The sequence below is a fragment of the Lepisma saccharinum genome, chromosome 6 (assembly GCF_977018435.1).
Source record: "Lepisma saccharinum chromosome 6, izLepSacc3.1, whole genome shotgun sequence".
In the NCBI taxonomy this organism is placed as follows: domain Eukaryota; kingdom Metazoa; phylum Arthropoda; class Insecta; order Zygentoma; family Lepismatidae; genus Lepisma; species Lepisma saccharinum.
Window position 1 is genome coordinate 50,263,460 of NC_139234.1, and position 20,033 is coordinate 50,283,492.

Genomic DNA, 20,033 nt, shown 5'->3' on the forward strand with positions numbered 1-20,033 from the left:
ATTTTCTGAAATTTTGTTACAATGTTTCTTGATATAAACACATAATTTGCATGCTCTATTTTTTTAAAGCATATGTCTAAATATGAGTTTTTTTTATGGCTGCAGTTATCATGTAACATGTATTTATTAAGGTCAGATAATCATCCAGCTTGTTCAAGGATCATTTGGAATTTTATATTGAATTGGTAGAATGTTGGTACTTTATCAGTATCGCTCAAAATTTTCATATCAGTCCATCCCTAATATCATGCTACTTGCAAAAAAACATAATTTATTTGTGTATGAATTTCAGTGACTCACTGCCACCACTTTTGTACCTAATCTGCTCTAGATTTGACACAGTGCTAGTCAGTTACCTTTTGTGAATGTTAACATTGAGTCACCAAAATTGATAGACGAATATGTTCATGTTTTTTCTAAGTTACACAATATTATTGCATATTTATGTAAAACTTAAAGATTCATGAAAGCCAGGAATCGAACCTGAGGTCTTTTCATTCTGTGCCACTCCTATATCCAGCCATAGCACAATTTCCATAAGTTAGTTTTCTCCTCTCTCAGAAATAGATTCTAGTAGGAAAGGGAGTGTCTACTTTCTCTTTGTAGTATTATAAAGCTGTTACCAATGTTGTGTGGAATCTGTACTCTCCAAGGCTTTAATGTGTGCTATTTTTCTTTTTTCCTTCCATTATAGACTGTGTTCATCGTGAGGTCTCGAGTTGAACCAAGTAAAGGCAATGAATTTTGTCGAGCAGGGACCATGTGCCACCTTCAGTTGCAGGTCATTCAGGTTAATCCAACTGTTCACTGCTCGCTCATGTACGAAGTCCTTGCTGATCAGACCATGTGGGCTGTTTGTGGAAGAACTGCTGGTAAGCTTTGTTACATTGATCTCGTCCTCAGATTTTTGCTTATATAAATCAAAGTAATTGTTGTAATTTAATAACATTTGCTAAGGACATACGAGGGGTAGTCATAAAATTTTAATTATCACCTCGAAAAAATAAAGTTATGTAATTATTTTTTTAGTGTGTTTGCAGGTACATGTCTGCAGTCCTGGTACACATTGAAATCCCCGCGCCACAGTACCGTAGCACGCCGCTAGAGGACCCAAAACAAAATGGCGCAGCCCATTGATAAAGTGGAGTATCGTGCGGTAATTCGTTTTCTGCATTTGAAGGGGAACAACGCTGCAACAATCCATGCTGAGTTGGTGGAAGTGTACAGCTACAATGCACCATCATATGCCACAGTGGTTAGTAGGTGGCGCAGACGCTTCCAGTGTGGTCAAACAAGTCTGAATGATGAAGAACGAAGTGGCAGACCATCTCTCCGTGAAGAATCGGGAATCGCAAGAGAAGTGGAGGCCCTGGTGCTCGAAGACCAGCGTATCACAATCGAGGTGATAGTGGAAAAAGTGAAAATCAGTCATGGATCAGTTTTCAACATCTTGCACGACATTTTGAACATGACAAAGGTCGCCGCCCGCTGAGTCCCGCGACTGCTCACACCCATTCAAAAAGTCCGCCGAACCAAGGCAGCAGCGGAAATGTTGCAGCTGTGTAAGGCCAATCCAGATGACTTCTTTAGCCGCCTAATCACCATGGATGAGTGCTGGGTGTATCACTATGACCCCGAGACAAAGGAGCAAAGCAAGCAATGGAAACATGTGGATTCACCACAGCCGAAAAAGGTGAAGACCCAACCATCATCGGGCAAGGTGATGATGAGTGTTTTTTTTCTGACTGCCATGATGTGGTGCTAACAGATTATGCTCTTAAGGGGCAAACCATCACAGGAGCATACTACCGAAATCTCCTGACGAGGTTACGGGAGGCTGTCAAGACGAAGCGTCGCGGGAAGCTGTGTAAGGGGGTCTTTTTGCTCCACAATAACGCCCCAGCTCATTCTGCACAGGACACAGTCACACATGCTGCTTCTTTGGGCTATCAAATTTTGCCTCCCCCCCCCCCCCCGTATTCTCCTGACATGGCACCCAGTGACTTCTTCCTCTTTCCTTGGAGGAAGAAACCATTGCGTGGCAGGCATTTCCAGAAGGACGACGAGGTGATTTTCGAGGTGGAACGTTTCCTGAACAGCCAAAATGCAGCCTTCTGCAACCAAGGTCTCTGCCAAGTCATCCATCGTTGGGAAAAATGCGTCGCATTGAAGAGTGAATATGTAGAGAAGGACTAACACCATCACCAAGTTTCATGGTCGCAGCTTGATTTTTTCGAGGTGATAATTAAAACTTTATGACTACCCCTCGTATCTTGGTGTGTGAGACTTCATAATTTAGGTTAGATTGATTGATTTGCTTTATTTTTACTTTGCCTTTTGTGAAGATGTTGATGAGTGATGATATGATGAAATTGATGAATGGACACTCACAAACTTCCATGCCCAGGCTGGGATTCGAACCTGGGACCCCTGGCATCGTAGTGCGATGTGCTAACCACTCTGCCATGGGAGCCAGCATAATTTAGAATTGAGAATAATGGCATCGTTTTGACACTACACTCCGAAATTTCATAATAATCATAATGAATCTTGAAAAAAGTTTTATACACTTCTTTGTAATTTTTTTTGATTCATGATGACTGGCTTGGACTTTTTACCACTGTACTTAGTTTTTTTTTTTGCATGTACCAATGTTTCAGAGACTTGTTCTGTCTCCGTTGTCTTGTTATATGTCATATGCAGGTAATCCCGAACACAAGATGTATTTGGGAAATATAGTGAATATGTTGTGTAATGCCTAGGAGGATTATTTAGCAGATACTGAGGCTCCATCGTGTCTAGTGGTCTGGGAAGGCATGATGGTGTGAATGCAAATTAGTGAAGAAAACAGAATGCCTGATAGGATAGGTGGCCACTGCTAAATAATTCTTTCATTGTTTTCCTTTTACCTCTACTGCTTTTTTCCAAGTTACTCCTTATAGTCTGAGTTTTGAGGTAGTATAGGTCTCATGTACTTCAAATTTTCGAGACTTTGCTGTATTCATGAGAGTTGCAATAAAATAGCATAAATTGCACTAAGTTGGTGATAAACCACAGTAGAAGGGCATCTGACTACCATCAAAGAGACCCAGGTTCGGCAGGTTCGATCCTCGGTGGGAGAGAACCAGGACTTTTTCCACTTATCCAAGTAGCTCCGACGCTCACCAGCATCGTATAAATTGGGTATCTGGAGGAAACTGGGGTGGGGGGGGGGGTAAAGGTGGCCATGGGTGTGGTGCTGATTATATCACCTCCACCTTTGCCCGTGATCAAGAAACTGCGGGGCCCTAACTCCACACCCCCTATATGCCTTCATGGCATAGTGCAAAGCACTTTACTTTTTTTGCTGATAAACCGATATGCCAGTATCAGCATATACCAATAGCATAGAATACATTTATTCATCATTAAGCGTTTTACATGCAAGAGATGTCATCAATGATTATATATGATTACATTTTCAGGTTACCTATTGATTACAGTAACTTGATTATTACACTTACAATCATTAAGCCCACGCAAGTTAAGATTAAATAGTTCAATAGAGACAACATATTGGTTCGATATAATTAGTAAAAACAGATAAATATTGTAATAGACTTGAGATGTTGTAGTTATGGGTTTATACATAGAACAAACAATAGGTGTGGAGATGGGCAGGAAAAAAAGAGAAAGAGAAGAAAGACAGAATAAAAAATATTTAAAAAAGTTAAACACTAAAATAGCAAATTATCTTTGGGGTGAATTTAAAATTCTTCTGTGTGGTAGAAAGCTTTATCCTTTAACCAAAGTTGTAGTATTGTTTTTAAACCTTACAATAGAATACTCATCCCTATTATACATTTTTTTCTTGTGTTATTAAATCCATAATTTGTTTGGAAGAAGTAGTAAGTGTAATTCCAATGAGGAATATTATCTAACAGTGACCAAGACAAACCAGGTTAAATATCCATTTTCATTTAAGGTGAGTCAACAAATACTGATTAGTAGAGACTGGATTTTAAAGGGGAAAATTTTACTCTAAAAAGGACCAATAAAGAGAAAATTATTGCCAAAAGAGGAAATTAAAAAGGACTGTAGTTTATTTTTGCACTCCACTAAAAGTATTATTTTAAATGAAAGCACAATATATACCATTCATGTGTAAAAATGGATACATTACATTTCGTATGAAGTAAAGTAAAAAATGCAAGAAATTTAATGCATTCCTTTTTATATATGAATGGTATATATTGTGCTTTCATTTAAGATAATATTTTTAGTGGAGTGCAAAAATAAACTATTGTCTTTTTTTTTTTTTTTTGGAAGGTAAGGTACAGCAAATAATCTTACCATCTTAATCTTCCTTGAAATAGCTAACTGCATTCCATAGCTTGCTACCACTTGTACCTGGCTTCGTAATTTCACTGTCGTCAATGTCACACAGTAAAGTTAAAACTATTCTAAAAAACTTCACAATAAAGGTCTAAATCAAGCAGATAAATACACTTTCAACTTAACGTGTTTGTTACTGCTTAAGCTCAGATAGCATTGTTGCAACAATCCCAGCAATCTACTCCCAACACTCGTGGAGGGAAGGTAAGGTAGAAGCCGTTTGTTCTTTCTTTCCTATAAGCTGCACCAAATAGACAGCTGTTGAATGATTTGTTTAGGGAAAATACAGTCGTACAAAATATTTGATATCTTGTCAATCAAGGGACCAATGAAGATGTTTTTTAAAAAGGAAAAAAAAAGGAATGTAGGTTGAAAACTAGTCAATAAAGGGGCCAGAAAGGAAAATGTTTTTAAAAAAGGAAGAAGAAGGTAATGTGGGCTGAAAATGCGAAGTCAAAATCATGTAATCTTGTTGGTGGAAGATAATTATCAGCACTGTTGTTGTTTATTGCATGATCCGTGTTGAAAAATAAAAAAAAAGGAATCCCCTTTAAAATCTGGTCCCTACTGATCAGGTACGAGGAACACATGATGCATTATGTAGAAACCTATATATCCTTCTTGTTATGGACATAATTTGGAATTTTGTAAAAATGAAATATGACAAATTAGCTTGCAGGTTTCATGCACTGTTAAAGACAAGAAACCAGTTTTTTAATACCTTACGTGCTTTTATTAGATCCTGTTATGTTTAATTTTTCAGGTGTTATATCTCTGGATGGTGTGGATAAGCAGACTGTTACACTCGATGTGATGCCTCTTATAGGAGGTTTTCTACCTCTTCCCCTTGTACGTCTCTCCAAGTATATTCCTGCTGACCAGAAAACACCCACCAAAGGTAAGATAAATATTATTATCATGCATTAGGTATTTCATTCAATTGTGTGTGTATTGCCTTATTTCTATGTAATTGCTTTAATTTCCTTTGCCTTGTATATTTGTATTATTCATATTTTTTACATAACTTTTCTGCCTCTTTAGGCTACTCACGATGATGAAGATGAATGATGATTCAATTAAATTGGTGGGACCATCTATGCTGAGTGCTGGGATTCTGAATGCAACACTGAACATGAGTGGCTATCAAGGAAGCAGCAGCTTAAAGTTCAAAGTATGGGTATGGGGGAAAAGTATTCAATTGGGGGAATAAAAGACATGGTTGATAATAATTAGATGTAAGCGAGTTTGTAGAACCTCTATAAGTAAGTTTCACAGAAAAAGTTAGCGACTCACTCACGTCCAATTACCCAGTGATTGGAACGCTACATTTTAAAAGTAGCTTCGCTACAGCTACAGCTACTTTTCCAAAATGTAGCTTCGCTACAGCTACAGCTACATTTACCTAAAAGTAGCTCGCTACGCTACTCCTGTGCGCTACTCGCTACTTCGCTACTTTTTCGCTACTTCTGCATGAACAAAAAACAAGTCATGAAGAAATTTGAAACTTCCCAGCTGTTAGTTAGATAATAGGCAGTTATCACAATACCAGTCAATTGATATATTTTTTGAGTTACCATCTGACTTGTTTTAACATTTTTGGTGGCAACAATTAATTTTTTAATGAAAAATTATAAAAATTATGAAGGAAGGATTTTGAACAAAAAGTTTCAATTGCATCTTTTCATAAACTCCTAAGAGAATTATCAGGAGCATGAACCCAGAGAACTATGACAAGCAATATCTAAATTTCCTACACATCAATCATTTAATTAATAAATAAATCTTTAGCAATTTGAATAGTGGAAATCCAATATTCTCAATTTGGATGTCTAGGTACCTTTGTATAGTCATTGGATTACCTGACAGCATTTCGGCACCATGAATGTATAGTAGGAATGAACTGATACAGAGTCCCATGCATTGAATGGTATCATAGATGCTGACATACTTTTTCCAGAATCTGCAGAGGGTAAATATCCAGAGACATTGGGAGTAAAATGAATGAGGTGATCAAACAATCATCTTGCGTGAAAATCAATATTCAAGACAACAGCCTAGTTCCACTGGGGCAGTATCATAAAAAATATTACACATTCTGACCTACTTTTGAATTATTACATCTTTTCAAGTATCGCCATTATGATGTATGTTGGCACTGATATTGATTCGAAGTAGTATTGGCTTAGCCCTAATATATAGATAATAAAATTATTCAGGTACTTGGTAAACTATACACCTGGATGTATAATATCCAAATACAGTACTTGATTATACATCCTCTACATACTTATTTGCCAATGTATCCAGATATCAAATAACTAAAGTGTGCATACATACATTATCTGTAATATCATTACATCTATCATCTGGATGTCCTTATCTTGATACTAGCCTTCAGCACAACTAAGCATTATTGTCCACTTTTTTCTCTCTACCTATTGGGCTGCACCCTCACTCATTGCATTCTATATCAACACTCAAGTTAATGATTCTGTATTACTGTTCTATATACTAAACTTTCACAATAGATATTTGGGGAAAAAAAATAAAGTTTTAAGGAAAACCTGTCCTGAAGCTAGTTGCTGGTATGAGACAAGATATTAATTTTATAACACTATTGAAAGTCCTATTGCGAATGTACAAATCACTTTATTAACTGTGTATAACATGCATGTTTGGTTTGTCCAATACAAGTTTTTTAAACCAAATTCAACTGTCTGTTGAACTTTAGCAACAGCTGCATTTCGAAGTTCTGGTCGGTCAGCCGTGTCCTTCTGCTAGAAAACAAGTTTCCGCCAACACTAAACAAACGCTCAACAGCTCCACTTGACGGCATAACAGTGTTCAATTTTATGAAAATTTCTTTGAACTTGCTACTGTAACTGTGCAGCGTCTCCACAGGTTTGGGACCATCCTTTAGAAATCTGCACAGTTCTTGTAGTTCTGTTTCCGACTGCGTTTGCTCAAACTTGAAAAAATCTTCAAAATCGTCTAGCTGCTTCTCTTCATTCCGACAAGCTGAACTTTCCTTCGTATCATGAGATACAGCTTTCTCCATCCACCTGCGTGCCTCACTCTTTTTTTCCGATTCAAGCCATGACAATTTGAATCTGAAATACAATAAAAGTGCTATATCAGGGTATTGGTTAACTACACTGAAGACAAAAAAAAAACAAATCTTTGATGTCCACTTTGGGGCAACAATTTCAAGTTTATTGCAGGTTTACATTGAACTAATTGATTTGGTTTATTTTGAATATGAGAGGGAGATATTTGAAAAGTACAGCATTGGACAAAATAAGTGAGACAATAAATGACATATTGAGAGAGGGAGAGAGCTAATTGCAATCGCAAAGATGAGGATGGGTGAAATTGATGAATGGACAATCACAAAAAACACACAATCCCAGGCTGGGCTTTGAACCCAAGACTCCTGGGTATCATAGTATGCTTTGATAACTACTACTGCACCATGGAAGACAGCTGGTTTACATTTGAACACTGAAAAAAATAATAAACAACCATGTTATCAAGTTCTGGAAACTATAAAAGAAAACCTCTTAGGCTATTGAGAAACTGCATAAAATAATATATTTATAAAAACAAATGAGTATGAGACAAATGTTAAAAAAAATAGTGAAAAGAAACAGCTGAAATGTATACTTCACATATCAAGGTATTATTGGCCAAGACTAGATATCCGCCTCTCAACCAAAGACAAGTTTAACATTGGCATGCACTAAATAAAATACAGGTTGCCAAGAAATTATTTTGAACATCAAATAAAGCAACTATATTCTGATTTGTGCACATATGAAAGCATGTAATTGTTATCTTATAAGAGAAGTTAACAATGTTGATGTTTTGTTATGTAAAGTAAAACATCATGCATCTTTCATGTGAATAATCAAGATAAAAAAGACACTGCAGTGAATTAATTCCAGATAACTTCTTACCTTGGATGGAAACAAGCAGCTAGCACTGTATCCTTATCCCACAAAATGCCTGCAAACCTTTGCTTGACACCATCAACAATAGCTCTGGCAAGGGCATCACAATGAGCTACATCTCCAGATTCCAATTTCAAACCAAGGATCCGAAGAAGTTGGTGGAGTGTGGGAAGGAGATATCCAATGGACACCTTCTTGTCTCCCTGGAGAATGTCAATTGCTTTGGCTAGTGGTTGTGTAACCTCAGCATATTCCTTCAAAAATAAAATGTACGTTACTTTAAAACATTGTAGGAATTAATTTATTCATTTGTAAATATAATGTTTGTTATAGCAATAAACAATGGGGAAAATATTAAAAACAATTCATAAGCATGATTCCTTCATGTACTTTAAATGTAGCATATCATTCAAAGGAAATCCATTTTGGAAAAACACAGCAAACAGTTTCTAATCTCCACAATAAAAATGTATGTTAATAATTTCTTCTGATTCCAGCACATAAGTGTATGCATCACTTAAAATTTATGAGAAAAATATTATGCAAATTCTGCACTTTGGAATCTTAAAAAGTACACTATAATAATTGAAGGCAAAAATTAAGAATATTATAGCAGTTTGTAAGTACAGCTTGCAATGACTGAATAAGTTAAGAGTATGAAATGAGTGCCAACTACATAAGTAATTTTATCATATCGGACCTACCTTCAAAAATTCAATCTCATGTGGAGAAAATCTGCACAGGCCAACTGCATCAGAAATTGCATGCACTTTCTCCTCATGCTTTGTAAAATGCTGACATAGTGCCGATACAGCAGAATGCACTGAATTCCATCGTGTTGCATTTGGTACAATCAGACATGCACCAAGCTGTTTTTTCACTATGTCAGCAACCTGGGAAGACTGCCTAGATTTATTCCACAATGCCTGTGCTTTAGCGAACGCACTTCGGAAGAGCCTTTTGTAATTTGCATCTGATGATGCAGCCTTTTCTGAATCTTTCACTGCAACAAGATGTAAAGTGTGTGCTGCACAGCGAATGTGTGGTGGCAAAGTGCAATCTCCTGTGGCAAGAATTTCTGTAATTTCTTCTTCCACCACATCAGACTCTTGGCTGTCCTCCGGCTCACTTGCAGAAAACTCCTTGAAGGCTTTCACGAAGTTTGATCCATTATCAGTTACCACACCCACTACTTTATTATGAATGTGGTACCTGATAAATATGTCCTGCAGCTCTTTTGCCAAAACATCGTAAGTATGGCTTCCTATGAGACGCCGACATGCAAGAGCAGCAGATTTCCTCTCTAGAGACAGTGGATCCAACCAGTGGCAGGTTACTCCTAAGAAGGACCTATGATGTGCAGTCCAACAATCTGCTGTGGCTGAGACAAAACTGACCTTTTCAAATTCGTCTAACATTGAAGATTTCATTCTTTCATATTGCTCCCCCAACTTTTTCTTTAAGGTCGCAGAGCACATCAACTTCTTCTTTGTTAAAGACTGCCATAAGTCATTGAACGATGGTCTGTCCACCTCAGAGAATGGATGCAACCCATCTACTATCCACTCAAGCAACTTATTGTCTATACTCTCTTGGTTTTCCCCTACAAATGAAAGGATATGAAATTTGATTAATGCCATGAAAGATTAAGAATTAATTAAAAGTTTCAATATATAATTATAATTATCAGTATTCAACTAACATGCATGCAATCTTTAAAAAATAAAGGGGTGTGTGTGTGAGAGAAGAACAGTTTCTTTCTCTTGGTAGATAAGGTTTAGCATAGTAACTAGCATAAATAGCAAAAAGTGGGGGGCAACTACACCCCTAATCGCCTCCACTGATTTAACATAAATTACTGACTGAAATGAAATTATATATCTTTATATTGACATCCATTTTCACGAGAAGATGTGCCCCCTCCCCCCAGCTTGAACTCCCCCTGGACATCCATGATGATACTTATACTCCAAGAAATTTGTCATACAGTGTAAACATTCAGATACACGTTGCAGTCTCATTGAACTATGTAGTGAAATACAAAATGAAATTATCCTGACCTTTAAAAACACAATTCTTGAACCTTTTTAATGTAACCAGTGGAGTTACAAAATACGATTGCATAGTACATTGTACTTTCCGTCTGCCACTTCAGGATAAAATCCCACCCCCAATAACTTATTCCAAAATTTTTTCGTGAACATTGGGCCTCTTCGTAAGAGTTTCTGAAAAAGCCTGAAATGGTACGTTTACTAGACATGTAATGTGGAACAAATACATAGAATGTATTAACAAGAAAACTACCCTTCACATTACAACTTGCTTAAATAATTTCCTGATAATTTGAAAGCAGCTGCAATTTTTGCTCCAGTAAGAGGAAGAACAAGTAGGCGAAAAATAAACCATTTATAAACAATAAAAAAACAAATAAAATAAAAACCTAACTCACACCAAGCTATAGGGCAGTGGTTACCAAACAGTTCACTGCAGCACACTGGATGGTTTACAGGCACCTTGAAACACTAAGGGTGCCGTGAAACAAAAAAAGTTTGGGAATCTCTGCTATAGGCGATTATCGAAAACCGCATACAGAGCACTTAATGAAAGAAAGGAAGAAAACAATCATAACAACAATGCTGACTGAAGAAAAAATCTGCCGCTGATCTTTATAGAGGCTGCCGCTGCATCTCTTTACGTGCTTGTCCATTGCATACAATAATAACGGTCTTACTTCATTCAGTACCTGACATTCGGTGCTCAATGTGACATGACATAATATACACTCTAACAGTTAGGGTTTTCAGTTGAACGTAGGGGATGCGGAAGAAAATTAAGGGGCACGCAAGCACCCCCTCGCACTGCCCATGGTTGAAGACAAAAGAAATGTACAATAAAAATTATGAAATTGCCAGTCCCTATGGTGGATTTGCTAGCATTAGCATGCTACTTCACAGGGTGGCCACTCTAAGACCATGAAAAAATTCAAGTATAATTCCCGGTTTTCAAGGCAAACCTTCCAAAAATTCAAGGATGCAAGCAGAGGTTTTCTCTATTCCAAACTTACATACTACCGCCCCTCAATAAAAATATTAACAATATGAAGAGTGTGCGATTCCAATGAATCCAAAATTCCACATAATTCCCGGAACAAAATATTCATGCATAATTCCCAGAATTTCCGGTGAGTAGCCACTGTCCTTCATCAATTGGTTTGGATCGTGGGTAAAGTATGGATGTGACTGTCTCTTTCATTCTCTCCATTCATCACAGTCACAGTTCACTCGTGAGTGGTATAAGAACGATGAAAACCAAAATAGAAATCCCAAACATCAATATGCTCTCACAAATAACTCACCTGAAAAAGAGAATCTTCCATCTTTGAGGCTGCTTAATTTTAACTGCTTCTGCCGTTGGTTGCTATCGCAGATCTCTCTTTTTCTCTTTCTGCTTGATTCGATGGATTTATTCAACTCTCCCAACTTCTGCTCATGTTTTCTCTAAAGAAAAAAATATTATGACTATAGGTGCACAAATGAAAGTGCAGTGATACAGTAACAAGATTTAATCTCTGAAATTTTGAACTTCTTACAAAATACTTGGGATTTAAAATAATCACAGGAAATCTTACACATGTTACCATACAGTAAAATGCCACGGGACCATTTATAAGGTTCTAATAAGAATAAAACTTGCCGAGACTGTCATGCATAAATACTGTGGAATTCCATGGCAACTTTCTCCCATGTTACCTCAGAAACCAAAGACGTGAAGTTGTCTTGAGATAAATAATTCTGCAATGGAAACAATATATACAATTTTGGTCCCTAGTGTTTGTGGGAAAACACTTCCCTTAATGTGAATAGCATGTCATGAGAGAAGACATTGGGTATTGCTTCTAGGAATTAATTTGTTTTTGCCTCATGTGTGTGCCTACTAGGGCTGAGCTGATACAAGTGGTATCTGTATCAGAAAGCATCTTTTCTATTCATCAATATTGGCAGATACTTTTTTGTTGTTTGATTGTATGCAGGATCCACATAAATGGCACAAAACACTTTCGCAGAGGCTAATTATCCTGGGAATTATGCAAAATTGGAAGTTGTGCCCGATTTATGTGCAAAAACATTGAATTTTGTATTAGCATAACATAAAATATTCATGAATATTTTTAAGCAAAAACTTTGGTAAATTTATGCAAATAATTAGAGCAGTATAATTTCTGATATCAATCAATATTTCAAAAAGCTTTTATCGTTCCAATTCCCAAGCATCCAAGTGATATTGGCTCAGCCTTAGTGCTTACCCAATGGCAAAGTGGTAACATAAATGTTACGTTTGTTTTTACGTTAACGTCAAGTTTTACTGGGTTTGAACACTAGAGGATATCTGTATGGATATATTCTAGCTCTATGAATGTGCACACATTCCATTTAATAACGGAACTGAAATTTGAAGAATGCACTGAAGAAACTGATTAGTCAGTTTCATTTTTTGTCTAGCTATGAATTCCATATCAAAGCAGTATGTTAAATTTTAAAATAAGTGTTTAATTACACTAGAAAGAATGAAAGCTGTGAATAAGAATAATAACTAATAATTTTTTTATTCATTTCCAACCCTTGTGGGGAGGGGGGGGGGACGAGGGTCAAGAATTTTGATTCATACCTTCTACAGCTCTACTCTTTCATAACTTGTCAAAACACCTTATTCCACAAATTGAAAATCCGGACCCCAGATTCATAAAGTAATGCAAATGTCTCCAAGTTTGTGAAATCAGATAATGAGAAAATGTCACTTCAACATCATTCCAGGCTATGGCTACTCGGATACCTATCTGTACACTTTACTCACAGTCTCAACATTTTCACTACAAAAAAGTTATTCTGCCCTGAGAGATATTTATTGGAGGGGCAGGAAGAATATCAACTACAAGGAAGTGATTCTTATGAGGTTATGCAGTTATGTTCAATTGCTCTCAATACATTTTTTTTTTATGGAGTAACTATTTTCACCAGGTGGTGAAGCTAGCTTTGAAGCTATTTTCACCAGAATTTAAATTCTCATGTGTATGATCTCCAACCTGGCCTACTACATGTATGTGTGCATTCCTTAATTGTTGATGTGTAAGAAACTTATGTCGGCGTGCATTTATTTTCGTATGGACAAGTAATTTTTCTTTACATTATGAAGTTTGAAAAATATCACAAGGTGTTCTAATATGAATTGGTACTGCTAATATGTCACATGATGTAGTATGAAAGGGGCATTGCATTCCTTGTGCTTTCATTGTTAGGTTAGGCAGGTCACTTCCAGCATTAAAATTATTTGTAAATACTTCCCAACACCAGATCATGTGATTTCTGGTCTTAACACTTTCTGCTATTCTCACTACTTTGTGACAGTAGTAGTTGCACCAATTTTACTTTAAATTAACTCCTTAGCAGTAACTTAAGTACTACTGCCCAATGAGATTTTAAGTCCACTTTATGCACAGTTTGGCTAATCGGGAGTGGGCCTACATTTTAAAATCTGAACTACAATGTACCTCCACTGGGTATCAAACATGGATGTGGGTAACGGTTTAGATTATTTTATGAATTTTTGTTTTTTTTTTTCAAATTATCCTAGCAGTAAGACTAATCTTAGAATTTTGGCAATCATTATCACACAAAATTTGAACCTTTGTTTGGATTTCGGTAAAAGTTATAAATGTTGAAAAAAACACTTAAAAATTACCTTAGGCGAGCATGTGTGCTTCCCACGGACAATGCATTTTCCATCGTGAAGCAACTTAAGTATTGTAGACTAGTAGAAGTAAATCGGAAGTTTAGTAGAATGCATTTAGGGACTTTATTTTAATGCTAAGAAAACCAAACCTGGCCCACCTAACATAACTATGAAAGCATACATCTTTAAGTAATCACTAAAACTCCGCAGTATGTGTTAACAGACTTAAATCTAAGCATATAAAAATTGCATTCGTAGAATGATGAAATCGCAATGTAACAAAAGAAACTTGTTCGTAGAATGATGAAATCGCAATGTAACAAAAGAAACTTGCGCCAAATACAATGCTATGGTCAAGCATTTACATTTGTTGGTGAAAATAGCCTCGTATGCTAATCCCACCACCTGGTGAAAATAGTCACTTCCATTTTTTTATGTCTTTTGTGGTCATATCACACGTGCATGATATTAAATGACAATGAACACCACATTGACTTAAGAACTCCACATTGTAGTAGCTCCTGATTAGTGAAAAAGGTATTAAATTCATTATAACTCTAAATTTCAATTTTCGCACTGTGAAATTCTCTGCAATCCCTTTGAAAATTCTTATTTAAGCGGGAAAAAAATAACTTCGATTGAAGACGTCGATCAAAATTCCAAGCAACAAACATTTCGTCTACAATATTTTTTGCTCTTCCAAAAGGGTTGAAATAACAGTACGTTGGACAATTTGCAAAACGGCAGATTAGGCCCAAAATATTACTATATTCATGAGAAAATGATTCGGCCAAGCAAGAAGGTTAGATAATACCGAACTTTATATTCGGGTCTCGCTATTTACGGGCGAATGTTTCAAAGTTGAGGTTAACACACACACCTCAATTTTATGGGCACGGAAACTTTGGAAATTACTTTCCAGTACGAAATTGGCGCACAGTTGGAGGTTTCTTCGACTAAAACTAGGTGCACGTTCTGCACAATTTTAAAAACTCATTTCGGAAACTTTCGCATGCTTCAATTAATCCTTCCAAAGTAATACATTGGACAGAAGTCGAAAATCTAGTACTATTTAATGAAACCAACCACTTACCGACTTTGGTGAGCACTACATGCCTTTGTTCGAAAGACTGTCCAAATAGCACACAGGAGAAAAACTGTGTAAAATGTACAAATGTATGATAAATGTTAATGGTTACCAACTGGCAGGTAAACAACGTGGCATGTAATTGCATTATTTCTACATTTACACACTTTCAAGAAATTGTAATGAAACATGTGACCGAGTTTATATCTCCCCTTTCATTATTATTATATCCTTTAATTTTACACTTACCTGTAAGTGAATTTTCATATTGTATGTGCTGGTCTTCGTCACCGACAATTCGTTTCCTATGCAGCAAAGATTGCAGCTTACAATGAAATTTCCATTTTTCCCTGTCCTCTTGAAAGTAAAAAACTTATTGTATTCTTCCCATGGCAACTTCTCGCGTGGTTTGCTTCCACAATCGTCGCTGTCGATATCACTCATAATAATAACGTGGTACTATAAAACAAAGGCGACGCACAAAATTAACGGGCTCACGAGCTTCCACTACCTCCCAAACAAAATACAAATGACATCGAGAGACCAAAGACGAAGGTATTTATACTTTTTCCTTTAGGAACAAACAACAAAGTTAACGCGCTACACAGTTGCATGGCAACCTTTCTTCTTCTTCTTCTCTGGTAAACACTGTTGCCACGTAAACATTTACCTCAAAACTCCAACAAGAAAAGTAGCGGTAGCGAGGTGATTTTCGCTACAAACTACAAGAATTTTGTAGCGACGCTACAGCTACAGCTACAATTTATAAAATGTAGCGCCGCTACAGCTACAGCTACAAATTTTGTAGCTAGCTACAGTAGCGCCGCTACAAGTAGCGCGCTACTTCCGACCTCTGCAATTACCACCATTTTTGTTCAGCTTCTAGTAGGTATGAAAGTAGTAAATCAGATTTTTAGTATTAAATTAAAAGAAATGCTTATAATTTTATTGATATAGATATTTCTATTTATAAACGGTAGGGATGGTGTAATTTAATAGATAGTTAATAATAGTGCAAATTGTGTGCAAGCTTCTGCCATTTTTTAAATTTTTTTTAACCTTCTAATAACCAGCTTCTATGGTAAAACTCATAATAACCATGATTGTTACATATTTTAATTCCTCATGAAATTTTGCATTTGATATTTGATCATGTCATTATTTGGTATCAATATCTATCAATTTTATATCGGTATTTTATTGGTATTAGTAAAAATTTCATATCAGTCCATACCTAATAGATCACTTGATTCTAATTAATTAACTTTGTTAATGAAGTAAGTAGTGCTTTGAAAAAGAAACTACATATTGAGTTATTTACTTATAAAACTAAAAGGTAAAAAAGGTAAAGTGTTCCCCTGTGCTTAGCACCACGCCATGAAGGCGTATAGGGGGTGTGGGGGTAACGCCCCACACTTTCTTGATCCAGTCGTGAGTAGGGGTGATGTGATCAGCACCACGCCCCTGACTGCCTAAACCCCCCAGGGTTTCCCCCAGGTACCCATGTTATTCGACGCTGGGTGGGCGCCGGGGCCGCTTCCAACCGTTAGAAAAGTTCCCGGATTTGAACCGGCCGGGGATCGAACCCGGGACCTTGAGCATGGTAGTCAGACGCGTTACCGACTGAGCCACCGCGGCCACCTACTTATAAAACTAGGGCATACATATTCTATGTTCATATCCAGAATAGCAGAATTTTACATTAAATTACAGCCTATTTATAGATATGTATTGGATTAATGAAATTATCAGTAATAGCAGCTGTTACTGATAAGAGTGCCAAGTAATCTGATGTATCTCTAGTATAAAGCAAAGAATCATTCAGTTTTCACAAATAATTCCTTTTTATTTAGAATGTTACTTTTTTTTTCAGTAACGTGCTCATGCTCTGGAATTATATATTTTGTATAGTCTTGTAATAGGTGGTTGCAAAAATACATGACTACACTTTCTTATTTCAGAGTCGGCTCGAAAACCAGAGTTGGGTACAGCAAGCAGTACTCCCAGATTGGAGCCTTTTAGTGCAGGGCAGGTCTATAACTGTAGCAAAGCCCAGCAGGTCCACGTTCTGCCATCAACCACCCCTGCAACTGCCGATACATCCTTGACGTAGTAGAGCAAGGAAAGTGTGAGTATTTACTCAAAGTTTGTTGAATCTTTGTACGTTATTGGTTTGCAGCAGATTCCCAGTGTGGCTGCACTGATCCACCAACCCTTCTATAGCTCTGACTTCATCTTGAAGCAGTGATGCTTTAAAAATATTTACAATAGCTTTGTCACTCTGCAAAGATGACACCAGAAAATTTGGAGTGAGTGAACAGAGTGTGTAGAGTATATTGATAAATGAAGTCAAGTAAGTAAGTATAAACGTAGATTCAAGCACACACACACACACACAACAACTCATTATTCTTTGCTCTCTCTTGATACTCATTTCTCCTTTACTCTCCTTCTCTGTTTTCATTTGCACTTTCCTCTATTTCACTTCCGATTCTCCCTTTTCTAGATCTGATTTGATATATCATTTTGAACCTATATTAATACAGCTGTTGATACTCTTACCAATTTCTACTGATACCAATGTTGATACTTGAAAAGTGTTCGAGGATGCAAGAAAACTTGAAGGTCCTTTTTTTAACCATCAACTTTAAATAGTATATCTCTGCCTAGAATAGTATTTATTTGTTGAAATAATGACCATTAGAAATTACACATTTGATGCCAACAATAAACTCTGGAAAACATGAATTTGTCGATGGCATTTTGAGATGCCAAAAAAAGTGATGGTAGGTCAGAAAGGAATCTGTTGAGTAAGCTGGTAAGTAACTAAATGCTTAAATTGTGTATCTTGTGGAGAATTACTTAGTAAATATTTCATATCTGTTCATTACTGGCTTTTAAGTCTTGAATAATTTTTGTGATCAGAAACTTTTTTCTTTCCTCCTTCAGGTTGTCCTGACAGTGAACTTAAGGTTATATTTTGCTACCAATGTTCTTCAGGAGAAGTCTTCAGAACTGTTCTGTGGAAAGTGATTTTTCTACTTCAGTCTGCGATTAGAAGTTTGATATTTTTTTGGTGAAATGCATGAAATTAACCTCATCTTTTAATAGGTCAATGCATTTAAATTTAAATCTTAAGGGAGATTCAGTGAGAAATTCAAGTGAATGTTAGGGCTTCCAGGTTCTTGTAAGTTTTTGAATTTTGAATTATTGCTAAGCATATGTGATGTGTGAACCTTTATTTTTATTTCTTTATTTTGTCACACTTTCCAGTAAGGGCGTACTGCCCCATAGGCATTTGCTCCTTTGGCTGCACCCATGATAACATTTTGGGCCCCCTTAATTGGACACTATCCAAAACATACACAAAAAAATATAGCAATTATGAGCAGAAATTTGTACCCAGACACAAAATAAACATTACTCATTACCACTATGGCTTAGTAGAAAAAGGTTCAAATTTACTTTAGAAGGAGGAAAATTGAAAAGGAGGAAAATAAAGAACTGACAAGCTAAAATAAATAGAATTACCTCATAGTGACAATGAAACTGTCCATCAAGGTACATTGTGGTTGTTTGTTCACTAACATATCGTCAGTCAATTGTCCAATTAGGTTGGGTTTCACATGTCATTCTGCCTGGATGCAACTGGCTAAGCCGGTATACCCCTGTTTCCCAGGGAAGAATATTTGTACAGTCACCTGCAATAAAAATGGGACACCTATATCCTGAAATGCTGGCTTCCTTGCAGTGCGTTATGTGTGTTGCCTAACCCTCAGAATTGAAAAATTGCTATTGAAATTGGCTCATTCTCGTAGAGTTAGGCAACATAGGGAAGCCAGTATTTCAGGATATAGGTATCCCATTATTATTGCCAGTGACTATACATATTAGTTTTATGTACTTTGAGTTGCTTTATTAAGCTCTCTGGCTTTCGATTTGAAAGAATGTGTACACATAAAAGCATCTCTTCTGTATCCATATCAGATAGAAACATGCAAGTTCAGAAAAATGCATAAACAGGATAAATGACGAAGAATAAAATAAATAGAATAAAACATAAGGCAGAATGTAATTATAAAGCTATACTGCTAAATATATGAATGTGTTTTTTTTTTTTCGAAAATCATTTTGTCAGGATGTAAACATTTGGTATAAGTTGTTTTGCAGTTTATCATGTGATTTTTTATAAAATGTGAGTCTAAAAATAATACTTTTCATAATACTCAGTAATTTCGTTCCTGTATTTATTCCCATAATGGTAAGTGTTTCTTCATTATATACAGGGCATTTCACTTTAAATTACTCTGTTGTATTGGACTCTACAGGGAAACTACTGCACCTGATGTAAAATAAATTGAAGAACAGCAATGCACATCTAACCATACAAGTATATAGTGTGTTTTATAAGTCCTGCAGGAATCTAAAAACCTATAACTTAAAGTAATAGGTTCATTTCAATGAAATATTTTTTGTTACACAGAGGAAACTTTAAATTAATGTTGGATGTGGTTTGGTTCATTGCCAGATCTCCAGCTGGGCACCATTCACGTCCAAACACTCTTGCAATCTTCATTTGAATCGGAGAATTACTTTCTTACTGTGCTCGTCTGGAATGTTATGAATCGCGTCACATATCTTGAACTTCAGGTCGTTAAGATCTGTTGGTTTCTGTATATATATATATACACCTGGGTCTTGACATGTCCCCACAGCCAATAATCGCAAGGCGTAAGGTCTGGTGACCTTGCGGGTAAAGGTATGGGTCCTCTGTGGCCAATTCATCTCTCCCTAAATTAACCATCAAGAAACTTGCAAACTTCAAGGGCAAAGTGTGGGGTCACCATCTTGATGAAAGTGGACCTCATTGATGATGCCTAACCTCTGAAGTTCCA

General features: G+C 36.5%; 2 protein-coding genes across 2 annotated transcripts in view; one reads left to right on the forward strand and one right to left on the reverse strand.

Moving 5' to 3' along the window:
• Positions 1–17,262, forward strand: part of SIDL (SIDL trafficking protein particle complex subunit 10) — a 69,260-nt gene extending 51,998 nt beyond the window's left edge. Inside the window, exons 18-20 of the mRNA XM_083123862.1 lie at positions 695–872; positions 5,138–5,272; positions 17,100–17,262. Coding sequence (XP_082979988.1) covers positions 695–872; positions 5,138–5,272; positions 17,100–17,251 — 465 coding nt within the window. The 3' untranslated portion in view covers positions 17,252–17,262. The remainder of the gene's footprint in view (positions 1–694; positions 873–5,137; positions 5,273–17,099) is intronic.
• LOC145988740 (uncharacterized) lies at positions 7,026–15,648 on the reverse strand. Its single transcript, XM_083123863.1, has 5 exons — positions 15,388–15,648; positions 11,680–11,821; positions 9,029–9,927; positions 8,331–8,578; positions 7,026–7,484 (listed from the first exon to the last, which is right to left on the reverse strand). Exons 1-5 carry the CDS (start codon positions 15,580–15,582, stop codon positions 7,073–7,075), a joined length of 1,896 nt encoding a protein of 631 aa, XP_082979989.1. The 5' UTR covers positions 15,583–15,648; the 3' UTR covers positions 7,026–7,072.
• Positions 17,263–20,033: the final 2,771 nt, after the last annotated feature.

Coding starts and splice junctions, on each gene's coding strand:
- LOC145988740 (XM_083123863.1), bottom strand. CDS start 15,582: ATGAGTGATATCGACAGCGACGATTGTGGAAGCAAACCACGCGAGAAG. Junction 11,822..15,387: donor ATATGAAAATTCACTTACAG/GTAAGTGTAAAA, acceptor TTTTTTCTTTAG/AGAAAACATGAGCAGAAGTT. Junction 7,485..8,330: donor GCTGCTTGTTTCCATCCAAG/GTAAGAAGTTAT, acceptor ATTGTATTTCAG/ATTCAAATTGTCATGGCTTG.